Here is an 18,907-nt window from a genome sequence, read left to right as displayed (position 1 = left end):
AGTGAGATGGTCTCACTTGCAAACGGGGATACAAACTTTTGGAAAGTAATGGCTCAGCCGTTGTCGCCAAGGGCCCTAACGAGTCCACGACCCGCGACCGTGCTTCCCCTTGCAGAACTCGCCCCTAGTGAGCTAACCAAGGATGCTCACCACACCTTAAATGTCGAAAAGAGGCCAAAGAGTCAATAAATGGTGGTACATCCACAAGAGGGCGTATACTGCAACCAGTGAAAGTTTCAGAAAAATTCGGAATGGGACAGGAAAACTGTTGATATGTTAACTGAAAGTCGAAACATGAAATGTTTCGGGGTCACTTTTATTAAGCTTTATGAATGAGCTAAAGAACGTGTGTGTTTCAAAATTTTACACATTGAGCACCACGTGATGTTTTTATGCTTTGCTACAGTTCCTAGGTCTTTTGTACAATAAAGATAATGATCAGAAAAGATCAGCAATCTTATTTACTAATTCATTCAACAAACACTCAGTGTGCACCCACCGCACGCCAGGCCCGGTGCTAGGTAGCAAATACACAATATTGAGCAGAAGAGACGCTGCCCCTGCTCTCCTGAAGCTTATTACCTAGTGAAATATAAAAGGCAGAACTGGCCTCTACAATAGAGTAAAACAATCAAACAAAAAGTGAAATCAGGAGCCAGGAAGCAGGCGGCCTCAGTAAGGACCTGGGAAAGGGACCAGAAATTGTGACCGAGGGAAGCTCGGTGGTTGGGTCCAGTCTGGGGACCCTCGGAGGAAGTGGACGAGTTTATGTCGAGCACAGGGCACACGGGTCCTTGACAAGAGGCAGCTTTAGAGCGCGGAGGAGCCCAGTAGGGTGAGGCAGGAAGGAGCGACCCCGGTGAAGAGGTCGCACCCACACGGGGCACAGACCCGGCAAGTGACCCCGCCACAGCAGAGCCCCGGACTGGACCTGACCGCCGAGCTCCGTGGGCTGCAGGCCCGGGCCCTCTTCTCAGGGCCTCACTGGGGACCCACGCTCCTTCGCCTCTGCGAGCCCTCGGCAGCCCTCCCACCTACGGGGCCCAGTGGGCATCCCAGGCCCCGCAGCTGCTGCTCAGGTTACCTTGGTCCCCAGCTCTGGACTTGCAGCGCGGGGAGCCTCCTGGATCTGAAGGGCCATCTCGGCAAAGAGCTTCTGGCCGCGGCCAATCTGCTGGCACAGGGCCTCGTAGTCCACGGTCAGGCCCAGGACGTGGCACCCGCTCTTGCTGGCCCACAGGTGGTGGCCAGGGACCGGGTGGGACGTGCACGAGGTGCTGGTGGCCGAAACGCCACTGTGGCAGGACAGGGAGTCCGAGTCATTTCCAGACAGCGGAGGAGTCTCAGAAGCTGCAACACAAGAGGGAAGACGTCAGGTCCTGTGTTCCACGAGCTGCGTTCCTCAACGTCGAAGCCGGGTGGGAGGACACACAGGCCCTCAGGCCCTAACGCCAGCTGGCAGGTCACAGGGGAAAGCGGCCTGACTCCGGGACCTGGGTCTGTGTGTGGCCCTGCCCTGGGCCTATTCATCTAACAGCAGAAGCGACTGAATTCAGCCACCGCCTATGGGGCACCTGCCTGCGGACCCCCTGATCTCCAGGACCCAGGGGCTACTCAGACACCGTGGGGGAGGTACAGCAGCGACGAAGAGGAGCCAGGGCTCAGAGAGGAGGAATCAATTCTCCGTGCGGGAGGAGAGCTGAGGACAGGCCTCCCGGGAGGAGCAACCATCGAGCTGGGCTGCAGGGGAAGCAAGAAGGACACGGAACACAGACGGAGCCTGTTGCCTTCTACCTTCGGATCCACAAAGGCACAGAGGAACGATTCTGACCGGGACCTCAGGAAAGGCATTTCACAAAGAAGTGTGCATTCGGGAGGACTCGGCGCAGCAGGAGGATCTGCACGCGGAGGACGGGACGGGACAGACATGGTCTGCAGACAGACGGCGCCGCCCCGCACAGTCCCGGTGAGCGGGGGCAGCAGGCCTGCGGGGCGGTGACCCCGGGGTGTAACACGAATGCAGAGGGACAGGGCTGCACGGGCGTGGGGCTGGAGGCTGCAGGGCCTTAAAAGCCACACCGAGGGGGTCACAGTTCACCTAAGGCAACAAGGACCCAACGATGTTGCTGAGGTCACCACCGGGAGGACGGATTAGCTGGCTTGGAGGAGGCTGTCACCAGCTACACACGCTAAGAACGTGAAACCCCAAGCACGCTCTTGATTTGGGACCAGGGACCCCCTTTCATTCAATTTTCAAGGCCCTGCTGCCAAACCCAACCCTGCCCCGGTTACCCAGACTTCAGCTCCGTACCTGACAGTGGTGGCACGGCCAGGGTGGAGTCAAACAGATCGCAGGAATTATCTATCGCCACGGGGCATCTGTCACCACCTACAAAATGCAAAGTAAGAGACAGAAAATAAACATTCCTGCCAGCACTGGAGAGAAGTGAAAGTGACTGCACTAAAGCACCCCCCCAGGCCCTCCCACAAATCCTCACTGGGCCCGGGACCCCGTGGGCAGGACCCTGGGGGGAGACGGGGAGCGGCCCGTGTCCTGTCTGCGAGGACCCTGGCGTCCAGCAGGCCAACGGGAGCTTCGCTTGCAGGGGGCCGTGGGCAGGAGGAGGGCATACGATGTGGGCGCGGCAAGGGGCAGATGAAAGGCACCCAGGAGAGCCCCCAGGACGCCCCGCGTGGGGCACGGTCAGGCCTGGGGACTGTGCAGCCCCCTCCGCGGGTCAGGCGGGGTGGCGTCACCAGAGGGCTGTGCTCTGGCCGGAGGAGCGAGCGCGCGGCAGCCACAGCCACCGAGCAAGAGAGACGAGGGACCCGAGGCAGAGTTTAGGCAGTGACGCGACGGACACAAGCTCAGGACCCACGGCCAGTGAGCAGGTGCGCGAGACGATCTGCACACCGTGACCCGCGACCGTGCGCGTACATGTGACCCTCGGGAGCACATACCTCGTGGGGGAGCAGGCGACCGAGGGGCGGGGACAAGAGGGGACCAGCCGGCCCCGTCCCAGTGTCGGAGCAGAGCGCGGACCAGGCCCGCTATCCTCCGAGCAGAACTTTCCAAGGAGCGAGTGCACTAAACACAACCCTGAAAAGCCTCCTGCGGAGGACGAGAGGCCATACCGGGGAGAGCGCCCACCTTCCCTCCTCCCCGAGGCGGCGTGGGTTCTCAACACCTCCCCCTGGACGCCCTCCTGGACGCCCCGTGGGCAACCCGGGGGGCTGACCGTGCACAAATCTCAAGCTGGTGAGGGCCGTCCCGTGGCCACCGCGCTCCAGCTGCCCCAGCACCCCCCACCGCCCAGGTGGCACCGGCCCCTGGATGGCCCCCCGCCCTCCCAGCACACCCCACAATCTCAGTCCCATCTCCACTGAGCCCTGAGGGGGCCCGGGGGCAGACAGAGGTGCCGCTTTGATGTACACCCCACGCACGAGGCGGCAACAGGGCTCCTTTCCAACCCTGTGGGATCCCACTAGTGGGAGTTCATGCAACGAATGCCGTGTAACAGCAAAAACCATATTAACATCGGCGCCTATTAAAGCCCCGAATCAGAGACCACTTTACTAGTCACCATGGTTTCGCGACTGAGGATCATCTGGAAACAGTAATCAGGAAGCCCGGGTGAAAGGGTGGGAAACGTTTATGATGTAATATTGGGCAAAAACAAAGAAAGGATGCAGAACAGCCCAAAACCCAAATGACCGCCAAATGAAGAGAGGTATGCAAAGCAAAATGCCGTCATTTTGTAGAATCGTGAAGGATTTTCTTTCACTTTTTTTTTTCTCATATCATCAACATCATCTTCTAGTGAAAAATCTTAAAACTCCTTTTGTTTTGTTTTGTTTTGGTTTGGTTTTTTTTTTTTTTTTTGGTATTTTTTTTTTATCAGAGTTAGATTTGCCAACATATAGTATAACACCCAGTGGTCATCCCGCCAAAACTCCGTATCAGTGGGCAGCCCGGGGGGCTCAGCGGTTTAGCGCCACCTACAGCCCAGGGCGTGACCCCGGGGTCCCGGGATCGAGTCCTACGTCGGGCTCCCTGCATGGAGCCTGCTTCTCCCTCTGCCTGTGTCTCTGCCTCTCTCTGTGTCTCTCATGAATAAATAAATAAAAATCTTAAAAAAAAAAAAAAACTCCTTATCGAGGAGAGATCAATAAGCCAATCGCTACAAGCTCTAAAGCACACTGAATGGGTGCTCTTTAAGGTCTTAAATTTTTTTAATTAGGGATCCCTGGGTGGCGCAGCGGTTTGGCACCTGCCTTTGGCCCAGGGCGCGATCCTGGACACCCGGGATTGAATCCCACGTCGGGCTCCTGGTGCATGGAGCCTGCTTCTCCCTGTGCTTCTCCCTCTGCCTATGTCTCTGCCTCTCTCTCTCTCTCTCTGTCTGTGTGTGTGTGTGACTATCATAAATAAATAAAAATTTTAAAAAAATAAAAAAATAAATTTTTTTAATTAAAGGCAATAGACACGATTCCCAATCCCGTGAAGATTAAGCCCAAACTTTTACACAACACTTATTTACGAAGTCTGTGGACCGCCCGGTCCCACTGGATGGCCCCCTGCCCTGTGGGTATGAGGATCATGGCCTCGGTGCCTGAGGCTCCAAGGTCAGGGGCTGCTCCAGGAACACCACCGGTCTCCGGAGCTAAAAGACTACTTGTAGCTCCTGCTGTGGCACCCGCCTGCCGTGTCGCCTCGGGCAAGTGCAGTGGCCCCGCTGGGTCGTCATTCCTCCAGCCCCGGAGCAGAGAGGATGGCCCGGCCGAGGGCCCTGGGCCTGACCGCTGGCCGCCTGACTCCTGACCCTGTGCCGGGCAAGTGTCCAAGGAGTGAGGAGCCCCTTGTCCTTTCTCCGCCACCCTACACAGCCTCTGCAGGGCTACACACGAACCCACGAGCTAATGCAAAACGGACGCAGTTTTCAAACCTCCCGGGTTGCTCTTCGGATCCTTACAAGACACCAAGAGTCTGAGCAAGACGCTGAGGTTGCCTTTGAAAGGCAGTAAGCGGGAGGGAGGATGGTCAGCGGTGGAGTGACAGTGAAGGGTGAATGGACGGGGGCAAGACCGGAGGCGAGGAGGGCCCTGGATGCCCAAGCTCCACTTCCCTCAACCCAGAGGCCCCGGACGGAGATCACAAGGCTCTGCCGCAGCTGACAGCTGAGCAGTGGCCAGGCCCTGGCTCCCCGGGCGTCGGGGGCCTGCTGGCAACAGGGGGACATGTCCGTCGGCCAAGGGCACCCAGGGGCTCGCACGTCCCGCCAACACACACACGGGGCTGCGGTCTCGGGGCGGAGGGCAGCTGCGGTACCGTGCTTGTCCGGGTGCAGGGGCCACTCGGGGACGGTCAGGGTTTGCAGAGCCGCGGTGAGGGCTGCTTCCTGAGCCCTCTTCCCCTCCAGTGCCAGCTGCTCCTCCAGCCTGCTCTGCAGCGCACTACTGGTCTCGATGCTCTTTTCCAGCTGCCCCCGCAGAGCCTGGATCTCTGTTAGGAGGCCACGCAGGTCGCTGGAAGGGTCCTGCCCCCTGCAGCCTTCTCCACACACCTCTGCTCCGACCTCTGGAACAAGTGCAAGGAGGAAACGTTGACATCTTCCGCCACCAAAGGGTCAGCCATCGAAGGAGCTCAGCAGGGTTTTAAACCCGCCACCACCCCACCTCCCCTTCCTAAGAACTAGGTACGATTTAAAATAACAACTTGACTTTAAAAACAAAAATATTGGCAGACTTAATTGCTGCTATTCCACAGGCTAAATAAGAGCTGGAAATTAATTTTCGCTTCTGGCCATAAAAGCCTAGCAAATTGCACACCAAACCCCGAAATTATGTCTAGGAGTAATAAAATCTATTTGGGCTGGAATTACAGAATGAAAGGGGCCGATTTTAAGAGCCACAGTGTATTAAAAACACACAACAGCAAGAATAAGAAAAGCAACTTGAGGAGAAAATGGAAGGTGTGAGGTGACCCTTTCCTAGATAAACTTTCAATAGGGAGAAACCATCTGGAAAATTAGTTTGAAAACAAAAGACCTACCACACCTCAGAGCGACTGCACCACTAGGGCCTGCAGCCCAGGCGCTCTGATCCGCTATGGCCCGAGGACCAGGGCCCGCGGCCGCCCCAGGCAGCCCCAGGCGCCCCGCCCAGCCGCGGCCAACAAGCAGCACACGCGGGCAGGCAGCGACCCAGCTGTCCCCGAGGGTCGGCTGCGTCCCACGGACCGGGGGATGCCCCCATAACTGACCTCCCTGCACGTCCACGACTCTACAGACCAGGTATCCAGAGACGCGTCTCTACGTCCAAGAGCCAGGCCCGAGGGGTGAGCGGACCCGGCGATGGGCCCAGCCAGGGGTGGGGCAGTGAGAGCCCCAGGCCCACGGCCCCCCAGAGGAAGCGCAGGCCGAGGGCCTGTGTGAGGTGCGCCCCAGGGCCCAGCAGCGGCCAGGCCAGGAGGAGGAGTGTCGCGCCGCCCTCCCCTCCGCAGCAGCAGGCCCACGTGGGGAGCCCCCCGCACCCCCGGCCCGGTGCTCCCCGTACCTCTGGGCCTGCGGTGCTCCTCGTCCAGCCTCTCGTACACCTTCAGCTCCACGCGGAGGGACTGCAGGAGCTCCTCGTTCTGGGACAGCAGCTGCTGCCTCAGCTGGGCCTCCTCCCGCGCCCTGGAAAGGCCGACGCCACAGGGAGGGGACGTCAACTGCGACGCGTGGGCACGGACTCTGACACCACTCCACCCTCAGAGCGTGGACAAGACCGACGAGGGCAGCAGGATGTGCAGGCATGGCCACGCTGCCCCGGGCCCAGTAGGTGTGTCTCTACCACACGTCGTCCTCACAGCCCCTCAGGTGCCCACTCTCCACCCCCGGAGGCGCGGACACGAGGACACGAAGCTCACAAGGTCACATCTTAGCCAGGGGCGGTGCCCAGGAGGGGCCTGCGACGCACAACAGCAGAACCGCGCACTGGCCTGGGCTGGGAGGACGACGGGGACGCTGGCACCGAGGAACCATGGAGACATGTGGGGCGGGCCAGGAGCTCAGGCCAGGGGACCCGGGGCGCTCACGGCGCTCGCGCAGGACCTCCCTGCGGCCCCCCGGCACTCCTCGACCGCGAGAGGACTCGGGGGCCGGCGGGATGGGGCGCCCAGCCTCCTCCCTGGCCCCTTCCCTCCGGGCCGAGGCCTCCCTGCCCGGCCTCCCTGCCCCCCGCCGCACAGCCCGAGGACACCCCGCCCCCAAGGAGCTCCCGGCTCCCTTCACTGCCTTCAGGCCGCGACTCCTGACGCCACAGCTTTCACGGGGCCGCCCCGACCTCCCCGCAGACACCAGCATCGGCCCCTCACTGAGCCGACGCCAGGGGCCTGAGCCCACCTGCTCAGCTCGCTGCGGCTGCTGCAGACCTCCCGGAGCAGCTGCTGCGTGTGCCTCTCCCGCTCGCGGACCTCGCTCTGCAGCCTCTCGTTGTCCCCCTTCACGCACGCGTACTCCCGCTGAAGGAGCTCGAGGCTCGCAGCCTTCCTGGAGAGGGACTCCCGTAACTTTTCGTTCTCCTTCTGTTTATCTGCAAACACAAACAGCGCCGCTGAGAAGAGACCCCGTTTGCTTTTTCCAACCTTATTACGCAAGTGCGGCACTTCGGCTCCAGCGCTCCAGAATACGGAACAGAACGAGATTTAACCTGGCGCTGATGATCCTGGCATTCCAGTTATCTTACGCACTTTGGGCAGATAAATCTGTCAACATCAAGGCTGCAGATTAAACGTCACCGGGATGAAATGGGCCTGTGGAATCTTCTGCACCAGATGGGCCGTGCCAACCCGGCTACTTTGCCGTCGCAGAGCAAGCAGTGGGTGTGAATTACGGACGGAGGCACGGGACAGCCCCCGGCTCCGGCAGTGGGTGCGAGGGAGTCCCCGCGGGGTGGGCCCCTCCCCTCAGCCGGAGGGCAGCCCCCTCCTGAGGGATGAGACAGGCCCGGGGCCTGGAGACAGGCAGTCAGGAGCGCGACCCGGGGGCAGAGTGGTGTGTTCGGGGGCACCGTGCTGCCCACTGGGGCCAAGACCTAGGCTGAGTCCTCTGTGTCTCTGTCTCCCCACAAGTCGTGGTGAGGAGCCGCGCCACATAGAGGGCTCAGCGCGAGGCTCCCAGACACTCCGTCTGGGTCCACAGCCCTGACCGCAGCCCTGACACTAGGGCCTGCACGGGCATCGGGCATCGCCGCTGGCCTGCTGGGCTGAGCTCTTGGAGCCGAGCGTCCCCCCAGTCAAGACACCACCCCCGGGTCCTGCACTCTGGGCGCCTGCCTTGGTCAGGGCGGGTCCTCGGGCTGGCCCGCCCCGGTTCCTGGCTGGGTCTCCCCTGGGGGACGGCACCCAGACCCTCTCACTCCTGTGTCGGTCTACGTGGGCCCTGACACATCTGCTGTGTGAGTGATGGTCTGCAGAAGCCTCAATTCTGTCCTTTAGGCCAAAAGTGGCGTCCGTACCGTCCAGGGAGAGTGGGAGACACTGAGTCCCAGCTCTCCTAGCTCAGTTCCCTAGGCCTCGGGTTCTTATCCGTGAAACAGGACTCAGAATCACTGTAAGGACTGAGAGATAATGCAGGTGAAAGCGCTTGGGGGCTAAGCTCCAAAAAGAGAGAATTAAGAGAAGGGACCTTCCTACAGAAATACCGGAAAACCTTCCTGACGGGAGGGAAGCCCCGGAGGAGGTTCTGGCAGCAGGGGACCTCCGCCGCTCCCCCAGTGCACCTACCAGGCAGGCCACACTGAGGCGTCAGGGCCACCTTCACCGCGGCCCCAGGGGGCCCTCCTCCAGCCAGAGCCGCAGGACCCGGGCCTGGGCTGGTCAGACCCCCGCGCGCCCCTTCCTGCCGCAGACGGAGGGCCGCGGGCTCTGGGCCGAGGGGGCTCCTCTGGTTCCTACCTCTGGATCCCTTGGCCAGCATCGTGTTGAGAGCCTGGTTCTGCTTCCTCAGGAAACAGATCTCCGATGTCAGGGAATCATGCAGCTCTGACCCATAAGCAAAAGCGTTTGTAGCACCTACAAGAACACACAAATAGGGACGTGTGGACAAATCACCATGGAAGGAACTTTCCAGAAAACAGTTTTAAATGAGGAGGAAACACAACACGCAAGGAAATCACTCCTGTGAACCAGAGGAGGTGTCACGAGAGCCCAAGGGGAAAGGAGGGTGCGTGTGCGAGAGGTGGCAGGAGCCTCCCTCCCCTGCTTAGCTGCCCCGGGGCCTCCGGGGGGACGGGCTCGTCCCTGCCCTCCCTGCAGCCGGTGCGTCCACCACCCCTGGTCCGAGCTGAAACCTGGAGCCACCCCAGCACCACCCCGGCAGGCAGTCGTGACCGCAGGGCCTCCTCCCCGATGCTGCGGACGCTGCCCCAGGGTCCTCCGTCCCTGTCGCTCAGGCCTTGCCACCCCCTGCCACTCTGCCCACGGGGCTGCACGCAGTCCGCTCGCGTCACTCTGCTCAGAAACACCACGCGGCGGCCAACTGACCAAACACAAGGCCCGGACGTCGGACCTCTAGGACCTGGCTCCGATCGCACGCGCACCCGCCTCCCCCTGCACCTCCGCTCACACGTCCCCCAGTGCGGCCCGACCGGGCTATGTCGGGGCCCACACGCCCCCGGACCGCCCTGCGCCCGGATCGCCCCACGCCGCCTCCACCTGTCAGCACCGCTCGCGTTCACTGCCGCGTCTGAGCGTCCACTAAAAAGATCAGGGTCTGAAGCCCCACAGACGGGGCTTGAGGTCACGGACAGACCGACCCGCTTCCCCACCCGCAGGCCCCTGCCCGCCGTGGGCTGTCCCCGCCCCCTGCCGGCCACCCTGACCTCCCCTCAGCTCCCTAGGCCTGCACCACGGAGGGCGTCCGGAGCCCGAGAACACGCAGCCTCGGGAGTGCCCGGCCTTCTGGGTGAGGCAGGCGGATGCCTCCCTCCCCGCCCTCCTCACCCCACAGAGCCACGCGCTGTCTCCCTACTCCAGCACAGCTAGCACGTGGCCCGGCGCCGCCTCTGGTCAGTGAGCCCTGACGGGGGCCCGCTGGAGGCTTCTGGGAAAGAGCTTCCACCCGGATGGAGGGACAAGGACAGGGCAGAGCCCCACGGTCTTCGTTCCCACCCTGTGGGCCTATCCTGAGGGGACGTGATGCTCAGGGTCACCGCGGTCACCATGGACACTGACCCCAAGCCCTGCCATCAGAGCACCGAGCCATGAAACCTGCCCCGCAACACCTGGGTCTGGTTCGTGTTACGTAAGAGAGCACTAATCCCCGTCGTCACATGTTCTGTGCAGCTGAGAGCGTCCTGGTCCATGGCTGATGACGGGTGACACTCAACGTCCCTGTAAGGACACTGGGGCATCGGGCCTCCCAGAAGCCTCCGCGGCACCGTCCCCACAGCACCGCCCTTCCTCGTGCTGATGGTGCACGCATCACGTCTCCCCACAATGTCCTCTACTCTCCTCGTGACTCGGGTGTCTCCTCGGGGACCTGGGTCTGAATCACGGCCCTGGCTTCTTAGTAGCTGTAGGACCTCGGGCTCGTCACCCCACTGCCCTGTCTCCAAGGCCCAGTAACAATGACCCCTGCTGTTATGATCACTGCTGTTACCGTTCGTAGGCCAGAGCCAACCACAGGACCGAAGAGCCACCTGGATGAACAGGGACAGTCCTATGAGCGAGTCTGCTGTGGCCGCGGCGTGGCGGTCCCTCCTAGAGGTCAGGGGCCAGGCCCCCTCAAGGGCCACCCGCACCAGCTCCTCTACCTGACGACAGGCTGACGGGAGGTGGCAGCTCAACAACGCTGTGCCTCAGCCTCCGAGGAGCCTGCCCCCAGGACAACCCCTTGGTCTTCCCAGCGTCTGTGACAAGTGAGAACAGCACGTCTTCCCACCCGTGTAAGTGCTTTACGAACGCCTTCTTGTAAACCTTCCCATCACAGTGAATTACTCTCAGAGCAATTGCCAGCTCCATTGTAGCTGGTGGCCATTTGAGCCCCCAAATAATTCTATAATTGGATTTGCCAGGAAAAATGTAAAACAGAATGAATCTAATTCAGGCATTACCACAAGTGGATGTGAAGGGCCCAGGCATGTATTTCCTGCCCGTGTTTGATAGGACTAATAACTCAGGTTAATCAATTTCCCTGGAGGTGAGAGAGGAGGAAGCCGGGTGGGGGAGGGGACGGAGGGGGAGGGGAGGCGGGCGTGGGTCCACGGTTTGCGTCCAGACTGCAGCGCACCAGCACATACAGCCCTTTGGGAAGCTCCTTCTAGGCCGAGGGCTGTGACGGGCTGCACAGGAAGGAGGACTGGACCAGGGGCCCGAGGACTCCGGAGCTGCCACCACGGAGTACATCTTTCTAGGACTCAGTTATTTCACCTCTAAAAATGTTTGCATCCTCGCGAGTTGCAGGGCTCTGCAATGTTAGACTAATAATGTCATACAAAATAAAAGAGTGCCCCAGTGAGCCCGGGGGCTCAGTGGTTGAGCACCCACTTTTGGCCCAGGATGTGACCCCAGAGTCCTGGGACCGAGTCCCGCATCGGGCTCCCTGCGTGGAGCCTGCTTCTCCCTCTGCCTGTGTTTCTGCCTCTCTGTGTCTCATGAATAGATAAAATTTTAAAAAACAGTAAAATGACATGATAATGACAAAGAAAACTACTTACTGAGTGAGGCACAGAACAAGGCCCTATTTAGAGCACTGCCTCCCTGATCTCACGATGAGTCTGGTTTTTTGTTGTTGTTGTTGTTGTTGTTGTTGTTGTTGTTTTGATGAGTCTGTTTCATAAAATAATTAAGCCTGGGCGAAGCGGGGTGCCTGGCCCAGAAGTCCCAAAGCTAACAGCCAGAGAGCTGGTCCACACCCAGATCTGTGCAAACTCGGGCTTTTCCTGGGGCACAAAGCTGCTCTCAAGACACGTTCTTGGTGGAGTGGAAACAATCTCTCTGGAGCAATAAGGACAGATGCCCAAAATACATTGTTCAATGCAAAAAGGGATAAAATCGCAGATGTAAAGTATCCAACCTTTTGGGTGAGACAGAGAATAAGAGCCCATATTCGTATTTGCATAGAGCGCGGTAAGGGGTGTGGATAGACAACGGCTGGGGTGGAAGGGCAGGAGAGGGGGCAGGAGGGGGGGCGGGAGGGGGGGCGGGAGGGGGGCAGGAGGGAGGGCACGGAGGATAAGGTAAGCTTTGCACCATGTGAATGTCTTCCCCACGGGAAAAACACATATTTTTAGGTTCTGCACAGAATATTCCATCCAGACCTAACTGGGTTTTACGCAGGAATGCTGCGACCGTCACCACCGGCCTGTGAGACTCTCCAAACTGCTGACGCGCATGTGCTTTTAAGATCCACGACTGACAAAAAGACGGACTATGGCTCTGTTTTAAAATAGCTGTGCCCTCCTCTCCAGCGAGCAGCCAGGGCGCGGCGGCCAGCAGACGCCCTCCTTCAGAGCCGGGGCTCCACCGGGAAGTCCCTGCCCCGGGGCCCGCGGCACCCGGCCGGGTGGGCGGGCGGGCAGGCAGCGAGGCGGGGGGCTGCTGTGCCGGGCACAGGCGGCCCCGCGGAGGCGCCCTCGGGCGGCTCCCCCTACCTGGGTCGGGTTCGCGGCCCTGCCGTTCCAGCTGGCCCCGGAGCTCCTCGTTGGCTCTAATAGATTCTTCTAAACGTCTCCTCAAACTTCGAATTTCTTGTATATGTTCCATGACTAAGTCTGCGGGAGGGAGAGTTATTTTTAATTTAAAGCCTAAAGCCCCCAACAAATTGAATAATTTACAGATTACGCAAGGATCTTAAAATTCCGAGTCGTGCTGGATGTCTTCAGACCGTCGGGAGCTGGCAACGGCCTCCCGGGCCTGGCGAGCCTGAGGCGGCCCCGGCCCGCGGGCACAGTCCGGGCGCTCTCTGCAGCCCTCCACAAGCAGGGCCTTCTCCACCACACAGAAAAATTACATTCCGTACAATTTTAATGCTAACTCTAATGCGGCCCTTTATTCTTCTAAATATCAAATATTAATTTAAAATCTTCCTTATGGTGAAACTAACAGATCACTTTCAAGTCCGCTTGAATTGCCTGAGAGTGGATTAAACCACTTTCATAATGAATCCCGATATTTCTTTGAAAGGAATATGTTTATCCATTTATCACCTACTCATTTAAGACTTAAAACCACAGCAAAACAGTAATCCCAGCGCTACTGAGCACGGTAAGGAGGGTACTCTCCGGAGCACATCCTGCTCGTGCGAATATAAATGTGCGTGACTTTTGGGATCTATTTTTATCACCAGCCTTAGAAAGGTTCTTTCCCAATGTCTTCCCTCACATAATTCTACTTCTAGGAACCTACTCAAAGGGATTAGCGGAGAGGCTCCCGACCATTTGCCGGAGTGCGTGAAGAGGTTCGTCTTCTGCACTGCTCCGGAACGGCAGGAACTGAACAGCACCCAAACCATTAAATAGACCGTATTACATCCCCTGTGACGCGGGGTCACACAGCCGCCATGTGAATATACAGTCACATCCCAAAGGCCATGTAACATCACAGAAAAATACAGATACAGAACGGATTAACAGCGGGATTGTGACTCTATTTAAAGCTCTGCAGGCAAAAAAGACACATAAACACAAAACAAGGACATCTACCCCAGACAGGAACACCACTGCCTTGGGTGGTGATGTCGGGTTGTCGAGGCTCCTATTTTCTGTCTCGATGTGACACTTAATGATACGTAAGAATCGAAATCGCCCAAGTCCTCTAAGATGAGCTCGTCCTATTTTTCAGCCTCCGGCACGTCTCACGTTAACAGAGGAGGAGGCGCGGCCGCAGCCCAGACGCAGGTTTCCAGAGCCAGCGTCGCCACATCAAGCATCCAAAGGCAAAACTAATGTCTTTAATTCATCAATTGGGGTACACCCAGTACGTCTTAGTAATGTCTGTTTTAAGACATTATACTAATGTTATGACCCAGTTTTAATTCCTCCAAAATGACTTTCATTTAAAAGTAGCACAATGTTACAGACCTTCCCCTAATTAAACGGTAATTCTATCACGAATCTGAACGTTTATGAGAGGACTTCATTCCCAGGCCTTCAGCTCTCTGCTTACGCCGGGAGTGTGCGGGGCTCCTGGTGGGACGCTCCGTGCGCAGCAGGCCCCGGCCCCCCCCAGCGGCCCCGGCCCCCCCCAGCGGCTAGCCAGGCCGAGCGGGCAGGCGCCCCTCTACTCCGCCCCCGCCTCCCGGCTGCTCCACGGCCGCGGCCACGTCACAGGCCGTCGGTTCACCATCCCCTCCTGCTGAGTCTGCCCAGGAGCCGGGCTCCTCACTGGGGTTAAGGAAACACTCCCAGTGCAACTGGACACTCCTTATTAATCATGCAGCCCTAGCCGAGGAGAAGGAAACACTAGACTCGTCTTTACACAATGGGAGAAAAATATCTGTCCCTCTCACAATAAATACCCTCCTGACAAATGCTAAGTCTTCAAAACCATGAATCCTGCAAGAAGCGACCAGCAAAAACCATGTGTGCGTCTTTGGCCTCGTAGTTCCACTTTACAGAATCTAGGTTAAGAAAATGCGCCAAAATAGGGGGAAAGCTTCATGTTCAAAGATATTCCCTGCAGCAGTGTTCACGATTGTGAAATTTTAGAAATGACTTAAATGTTCAGCAAGAGGGGAACATAAGGAAAAGTGCAGTTCAGCCATTCAACGGACTATCTAAAGCCACTAAAAATGATGCTATGTAACAACATGTCAGAAAGCTTACGATAGAATGTCAAGTGCAAAAAGGAAAAATACTAAATTATCTCTCTACTTAGAATATAAACATGACAAAAGGAAAAAAACACATGCAGAGACCAAGTCTGAAGAGAAAGAAACCAAAAAAGCTACCAGTGGGTTTATTAGGATGGCTCCAGAGCACGGCCTCCGTCCGGAAAGTGCCTGGTGCTGTACTAGGAGGGCACGGTAAGCCCAAGGTCATGGGTCCCCGAAAGAGAGGACATAAAGGAGGCGCCTACAAGGTTCTACATTGGAAATGAACCGAGGCTGGGGTGGCAGGCGTGGGAAGGTAGACAACAGAGGGGCAGGCAAGGGGACGGCAGAGGGAGGTGCCCAGAGGCAGGGTTTTAAAGAGCAGGGATCCCAAGCATTCCCATTAAGTGATCGGCTTGCTGCACGGCAACCCCCAAGCCCTCCATCAGTGTGTTCCTCCCACGAAGGTTTCGTGGGAATAGCCTCCAGGGTCCTTGCCAGGTGGAGGCGGTGCCGAAGGGGCACGGCCAGGGACAGAGACACAACTCACGGGTCTGACCCAGAGGAGGAGGGAGAGAAGGCAGGAGGAGAAGATCAAAGAGGCAGAAATAGCCCAGAGAAACCTGGTCCACGGACACTCACGGAAACCACACGGGGATGCAGCCAGAAGCCCAAAGAAGGCAAGTGCAGGGGCAGGTGCTGGAGGAGCCCGCTGACACCTCACTTAGATCCAGCGCGTGCGTTTCCTGCCGTAGGTGTGTTTTCAAACTGTGCTCCTCGGGCCCTGAGTGTCCTCGGGGAGCCTCGGAAGCCACCATGGAGGACGACGTCTCTACCGTATGTCCTTCACATACGGGGCCTCCGTGTAAAGTTCCATCCAAAAAAAAGTGGGGGGAAGGAGGGATGAGGTTCTGCTGCTATAAAGACCTCGCATTTCTGAAAACCACGGTTCTATGTGATCAGATGTCAACAAAAAGCTTTTAGAAAGGAGGTGCCGGTGTCTGATCTGTGCTCTGGGTCCATTCTGGGCGCCTGGCAAACATCCAGTGGAAGGAAGCAGACACCAGAGCATGTCAGCTAAGGTCCAGAGTCTATACCCGGGCTCAGAACACTACACTCTGGGGTCAGACCCGCCCACCCTCTTTTTGGCAAAGTTTTACTGGAACAGAGCCACACTCATTCATTTACGCGTAGTCCCTGGCTGCTCTCTGCTACCACAACTGGATGCAGTAATTACAACAGAGACCATGCGCTCCACAAAGCCCTAAATATGTACTCTCTGTCCTTCCCCAGGAAAAATTTCCCCATCCTGTCCTATCCCTTGAACTTCTAAAATACATGGTCTTAGCAGCACTGATCCCCGTCTCATAGCCCAACAGGAGGTCATCAAGACTGCAGAGCCAGGAAGTAGAGGAGAGCTCAGGGCAGGCGGAGGGTGGGGAGGCTGACCTGCCAACTGAGCCCACGGCCCACGGTCAGAGGCAGGACAAGGGGCTGACCCAGCAGACGAAGGGTCACACCCAACGGGAAACACAGCAGGTTTACAGAGGCGCGGACTATCCAAACGGGGGCTCGGGGGGGGGGGCGCAGTGAGCTCTGCGGCTTCCGTCCAGTTCAAAGCAAGGGTGTTCAACGTGACGGGGCCTCAGGAAGAGTCTGGAAGAACAACAGGAAAGTAACCAGCCTTGGGACGGACACGTAACCCTGCGCTTTCCAGTCTGCTTTCTGCCCCGTTGGAAGAGCCAGGAAACGGCAAGTCACAGTATCCGTCCTCATTACGAAGTAAAAATGACTCTTCCCCAATCACCAACACCTTCAACAAGCACAGCTTTCCCCGGTGATGAATGATAGTCCGAAGGACCAGCTCCGGCCCTGCCAGCATCTCCCTCCACGAGACAAACGGTCAAACGTCACTACGCGGCTTACTCAGGCAAGACGGCAAATTACTGTTTAAACCAGGACACCCTGGCTGTGTCTGAAACGCTCAGCAGAGCTTAGCTTACCTTGGGAGAAATGGTTCGCCAGGACCGAGGCCTTCTCAGTCTCGCTGTCTTGCTTCTGGTCTCGGGAGAGGACGGAGGACTTCTCGGACACTTCGCAGTCGGACAACGCGTGAGAGGCCGAGGGCTCGGGAGACTCGGGGAGGATGTGCTGGTAGGTTGAACTGTCCTCCTCCATCCTTCACCGTTGGGATTGAAAGAGAAATCATTTTCCACACTAAGACCCCCGGCCAGGACCGGGACTCGGGAACACTTCAGATTACCTGGCCTTTTCGAATTTCCCCACATTTGCAACTTTGCTCTGGAGCCCGTTTGCTTCCCCAGAGCATTTGATGAGCAATGACACTGTCAAAACACCCAGCTCGGGGCGCTTGAGCCTGGAGCCACTGCCGGGGTTCTGGGGAGGGCCGAGAGAGCGCGAGTCACTGGCAGCTGCTGACCAGCGCCCCCTCTGCAGCCAGCACCTGGGGGGTCCTGGCCTACTGGGTGCTCACACCGACCCACGACCCTCAACCAGCGCGGGGGACCCGAGGCAGGCCACGAGCTGGCCCAGTCTCACAGCCTGCAAGCGGCAGAGCCAGCCTCCCACCGCAGGACAACCCAGACCCACCAAGGGCCTTATGGGTTTAAGAAGCTCAAAACCCTCACGGCCCCCAGGCAGGTCCCAGTACCGCCAGCCCGGCCATCATCCGGCTACCGCCCTGTATTTCCCAAGAGCCACCTGAGCCGTGAGGAAAACCCCCGAACTCCGTGAAAACGCCCATGAACCTGCACCTTCGATAAGCCCCGTAAGCCAGGCTCTTTTCTGCCCCTTTCCCTGTCACTCCTTGTCTCGTCATTCATGAGCTCAGACAAGAGCAAAGGACTCCAGAGCTGCAACACGTTCACTAACAGGTAGACACCCGTCCTGCCATCGGGTGCGCGGGCTCGCCGCTGCGTCGCGCAAGAGCCCACGGGCCAAGGGCACCCGTTCCATTAGCTCGGCAGTGACCCGCGGAGCGCTAAGCCCGCCACGGCAAAGGGCAGAACAGAAGGAAAAGGAACCGGCCCGTCAGGGTGGGAGCGTGACGCACGGCTGAGGCGGGAAAGGCTCCCTGCTCCTCCCAGCCGCCTCTGCGCGCCAGCACGTCTCTGCCCACAGCAACCCCGTCGCGCCCGCCCCAGTGCAGCCGCCCCACGGCCCTCCCTCCTCAGCCCAGCGCGATCCCGCCGCCCCCCACTGCCCCTGCCCCGGGCCTCCCATCCGTCGGGCCCCAGCTAAGCCTGCTCCGCTGGGAGGCTCGCCGGCCTCTCCACAGCCTCCGCGGGGACGGGATCCGTTCTCGGGAGAAGGGAAGGGGAGGGCTGACCCCGGAGGGACCTGCCGAGACACTGCGGTGGGAAAGGGGCACTGAAACGCCCACCGCTGAGCCGTGCCACGTGCCCACCGGCTCACTCCTACGATGCCGTGGCCTTCGTGATGCCAACAAAGCCTAAAGCTCTGCTCCCCATTTCGTTTTACCCCCAGAAGCCCAAAGGGCTCCAGAGAGGGCAGAAACACCAACCGCAGCGAGAGCCCAGCACGAGGTGAGGGAGTGGGGACAAGACCCCGACAGTTCCCGCGGGCCACCGGGGCGAACTAGGACAGCATACAACAGGTCCAGTCGGCCAACGGTTCGTAACTTCCAAACACACGCCAGGCGGGCGGGGCCGGAGCAGCTGCAAAGACGTTCAAGGCACAGTCTGTCCTCAAAAGGCAACGTGCACCGACGACGAGAGCCCGGGAGCCCAAAGACTCGAGGTCAAATCCCAGCTCGGCCTCTCAACAGCCGGCAAGCAGCCCTCGCCCTCGGGTCCTCGCCCCAGGACGGGAACTAGCTAGTGCTTGCCCAGGAGGGTCAGAGGGAGGGCGCGGGAATGCCTAGGCCAGCAGCTGACACCCGGCCCCGGCCCCACGAGCAATCCCGGGGGAAGGAGACACGCAGGGCACACCATGGCGCCACGTGCTCAGGGCTGGACCAGGGTGGTGTCAGTGCTACGGAAGAGAACTGGCCCTGGCCCTGGCACAGAGAAGAGAGACGGGCACGGTGGGCAGAGCCAGGCTCAGTGCCCCACAGACCAACGACAGCAGCA

General features: G+C 58.8%; 1 protein-coding gene across 9 annotated transcripts in view; it reads right to left on the bottom strand.

The window, feature by feature from the left end:
- The window catches only part of CDK5RAP2 (CDK5 regulatory subunit associated protein 2), a 156,234-nt gene that overhangs the window by 10,549 nt on the left and 126,778 nt on the right, over positions 1 to 18,907 (bottom strand). For all 9 annotated transcript variants that reach the window (XM_072727512.1, XM_072727511.1, XM_072727513.1 and 6 more), the window contains 8 exons: positions 16,799 to 16,974; positions 12,637 to 12,756; positions 8,939 to 9,055; positions 7,386 to 7,575; positions 6,556 to 6,677; positions 5,330 to 5,578; positions 2,312 to 2,389; positions 1,085 to 1,350 (listed from right to left, as the gene is read on the bottom strand). In XM_072727512.1, coding sequence (XP_072583613.1) covers positions 1,085 to 1,350; positions 2,312 to 2,389; positions 5,330 to 5,578; positions 6,556 to 6,677; positions 7,386 to 7,575; positions 8,939 to 9,055; positions 12,637 to 12,756; positions 16,799 to 16,974 — 1,318 coding nt within the window. The remainder of the gene's footprint in view (positions 1 to 1,084; positions 1,351 to 2,311; positions 2,390 to 5,329; positions 5,579 to 6,555; positions 6,678 to 7,385; positions 7,576 to 8,938; positions 9,056 to 12,636; positions 12,757 to 16,798; positions 16,975 to 18,907) is intronic.

This window comes from Vulpes vulpes, chromosome 12 (genome assembly GCF_048418805.1).
Source record: "Vulpes vulpes isolate BD-2025 chromosome 12, VulVul3, whole genome shotgun sequence".
In the NCBI taxonomy this organism is placed as follows: domain Eukaryota; kingdom Metazoa; phylum Chordata; class Mammalia; order Carnivora; family Canidae; genus Vulpes; species Vulpes vulpes.
The sequence above is the reverse complement of the archived record's forward strand: the minus strand, read 5'-3'. Positions and strand labels throughout refer to the sequence as shown.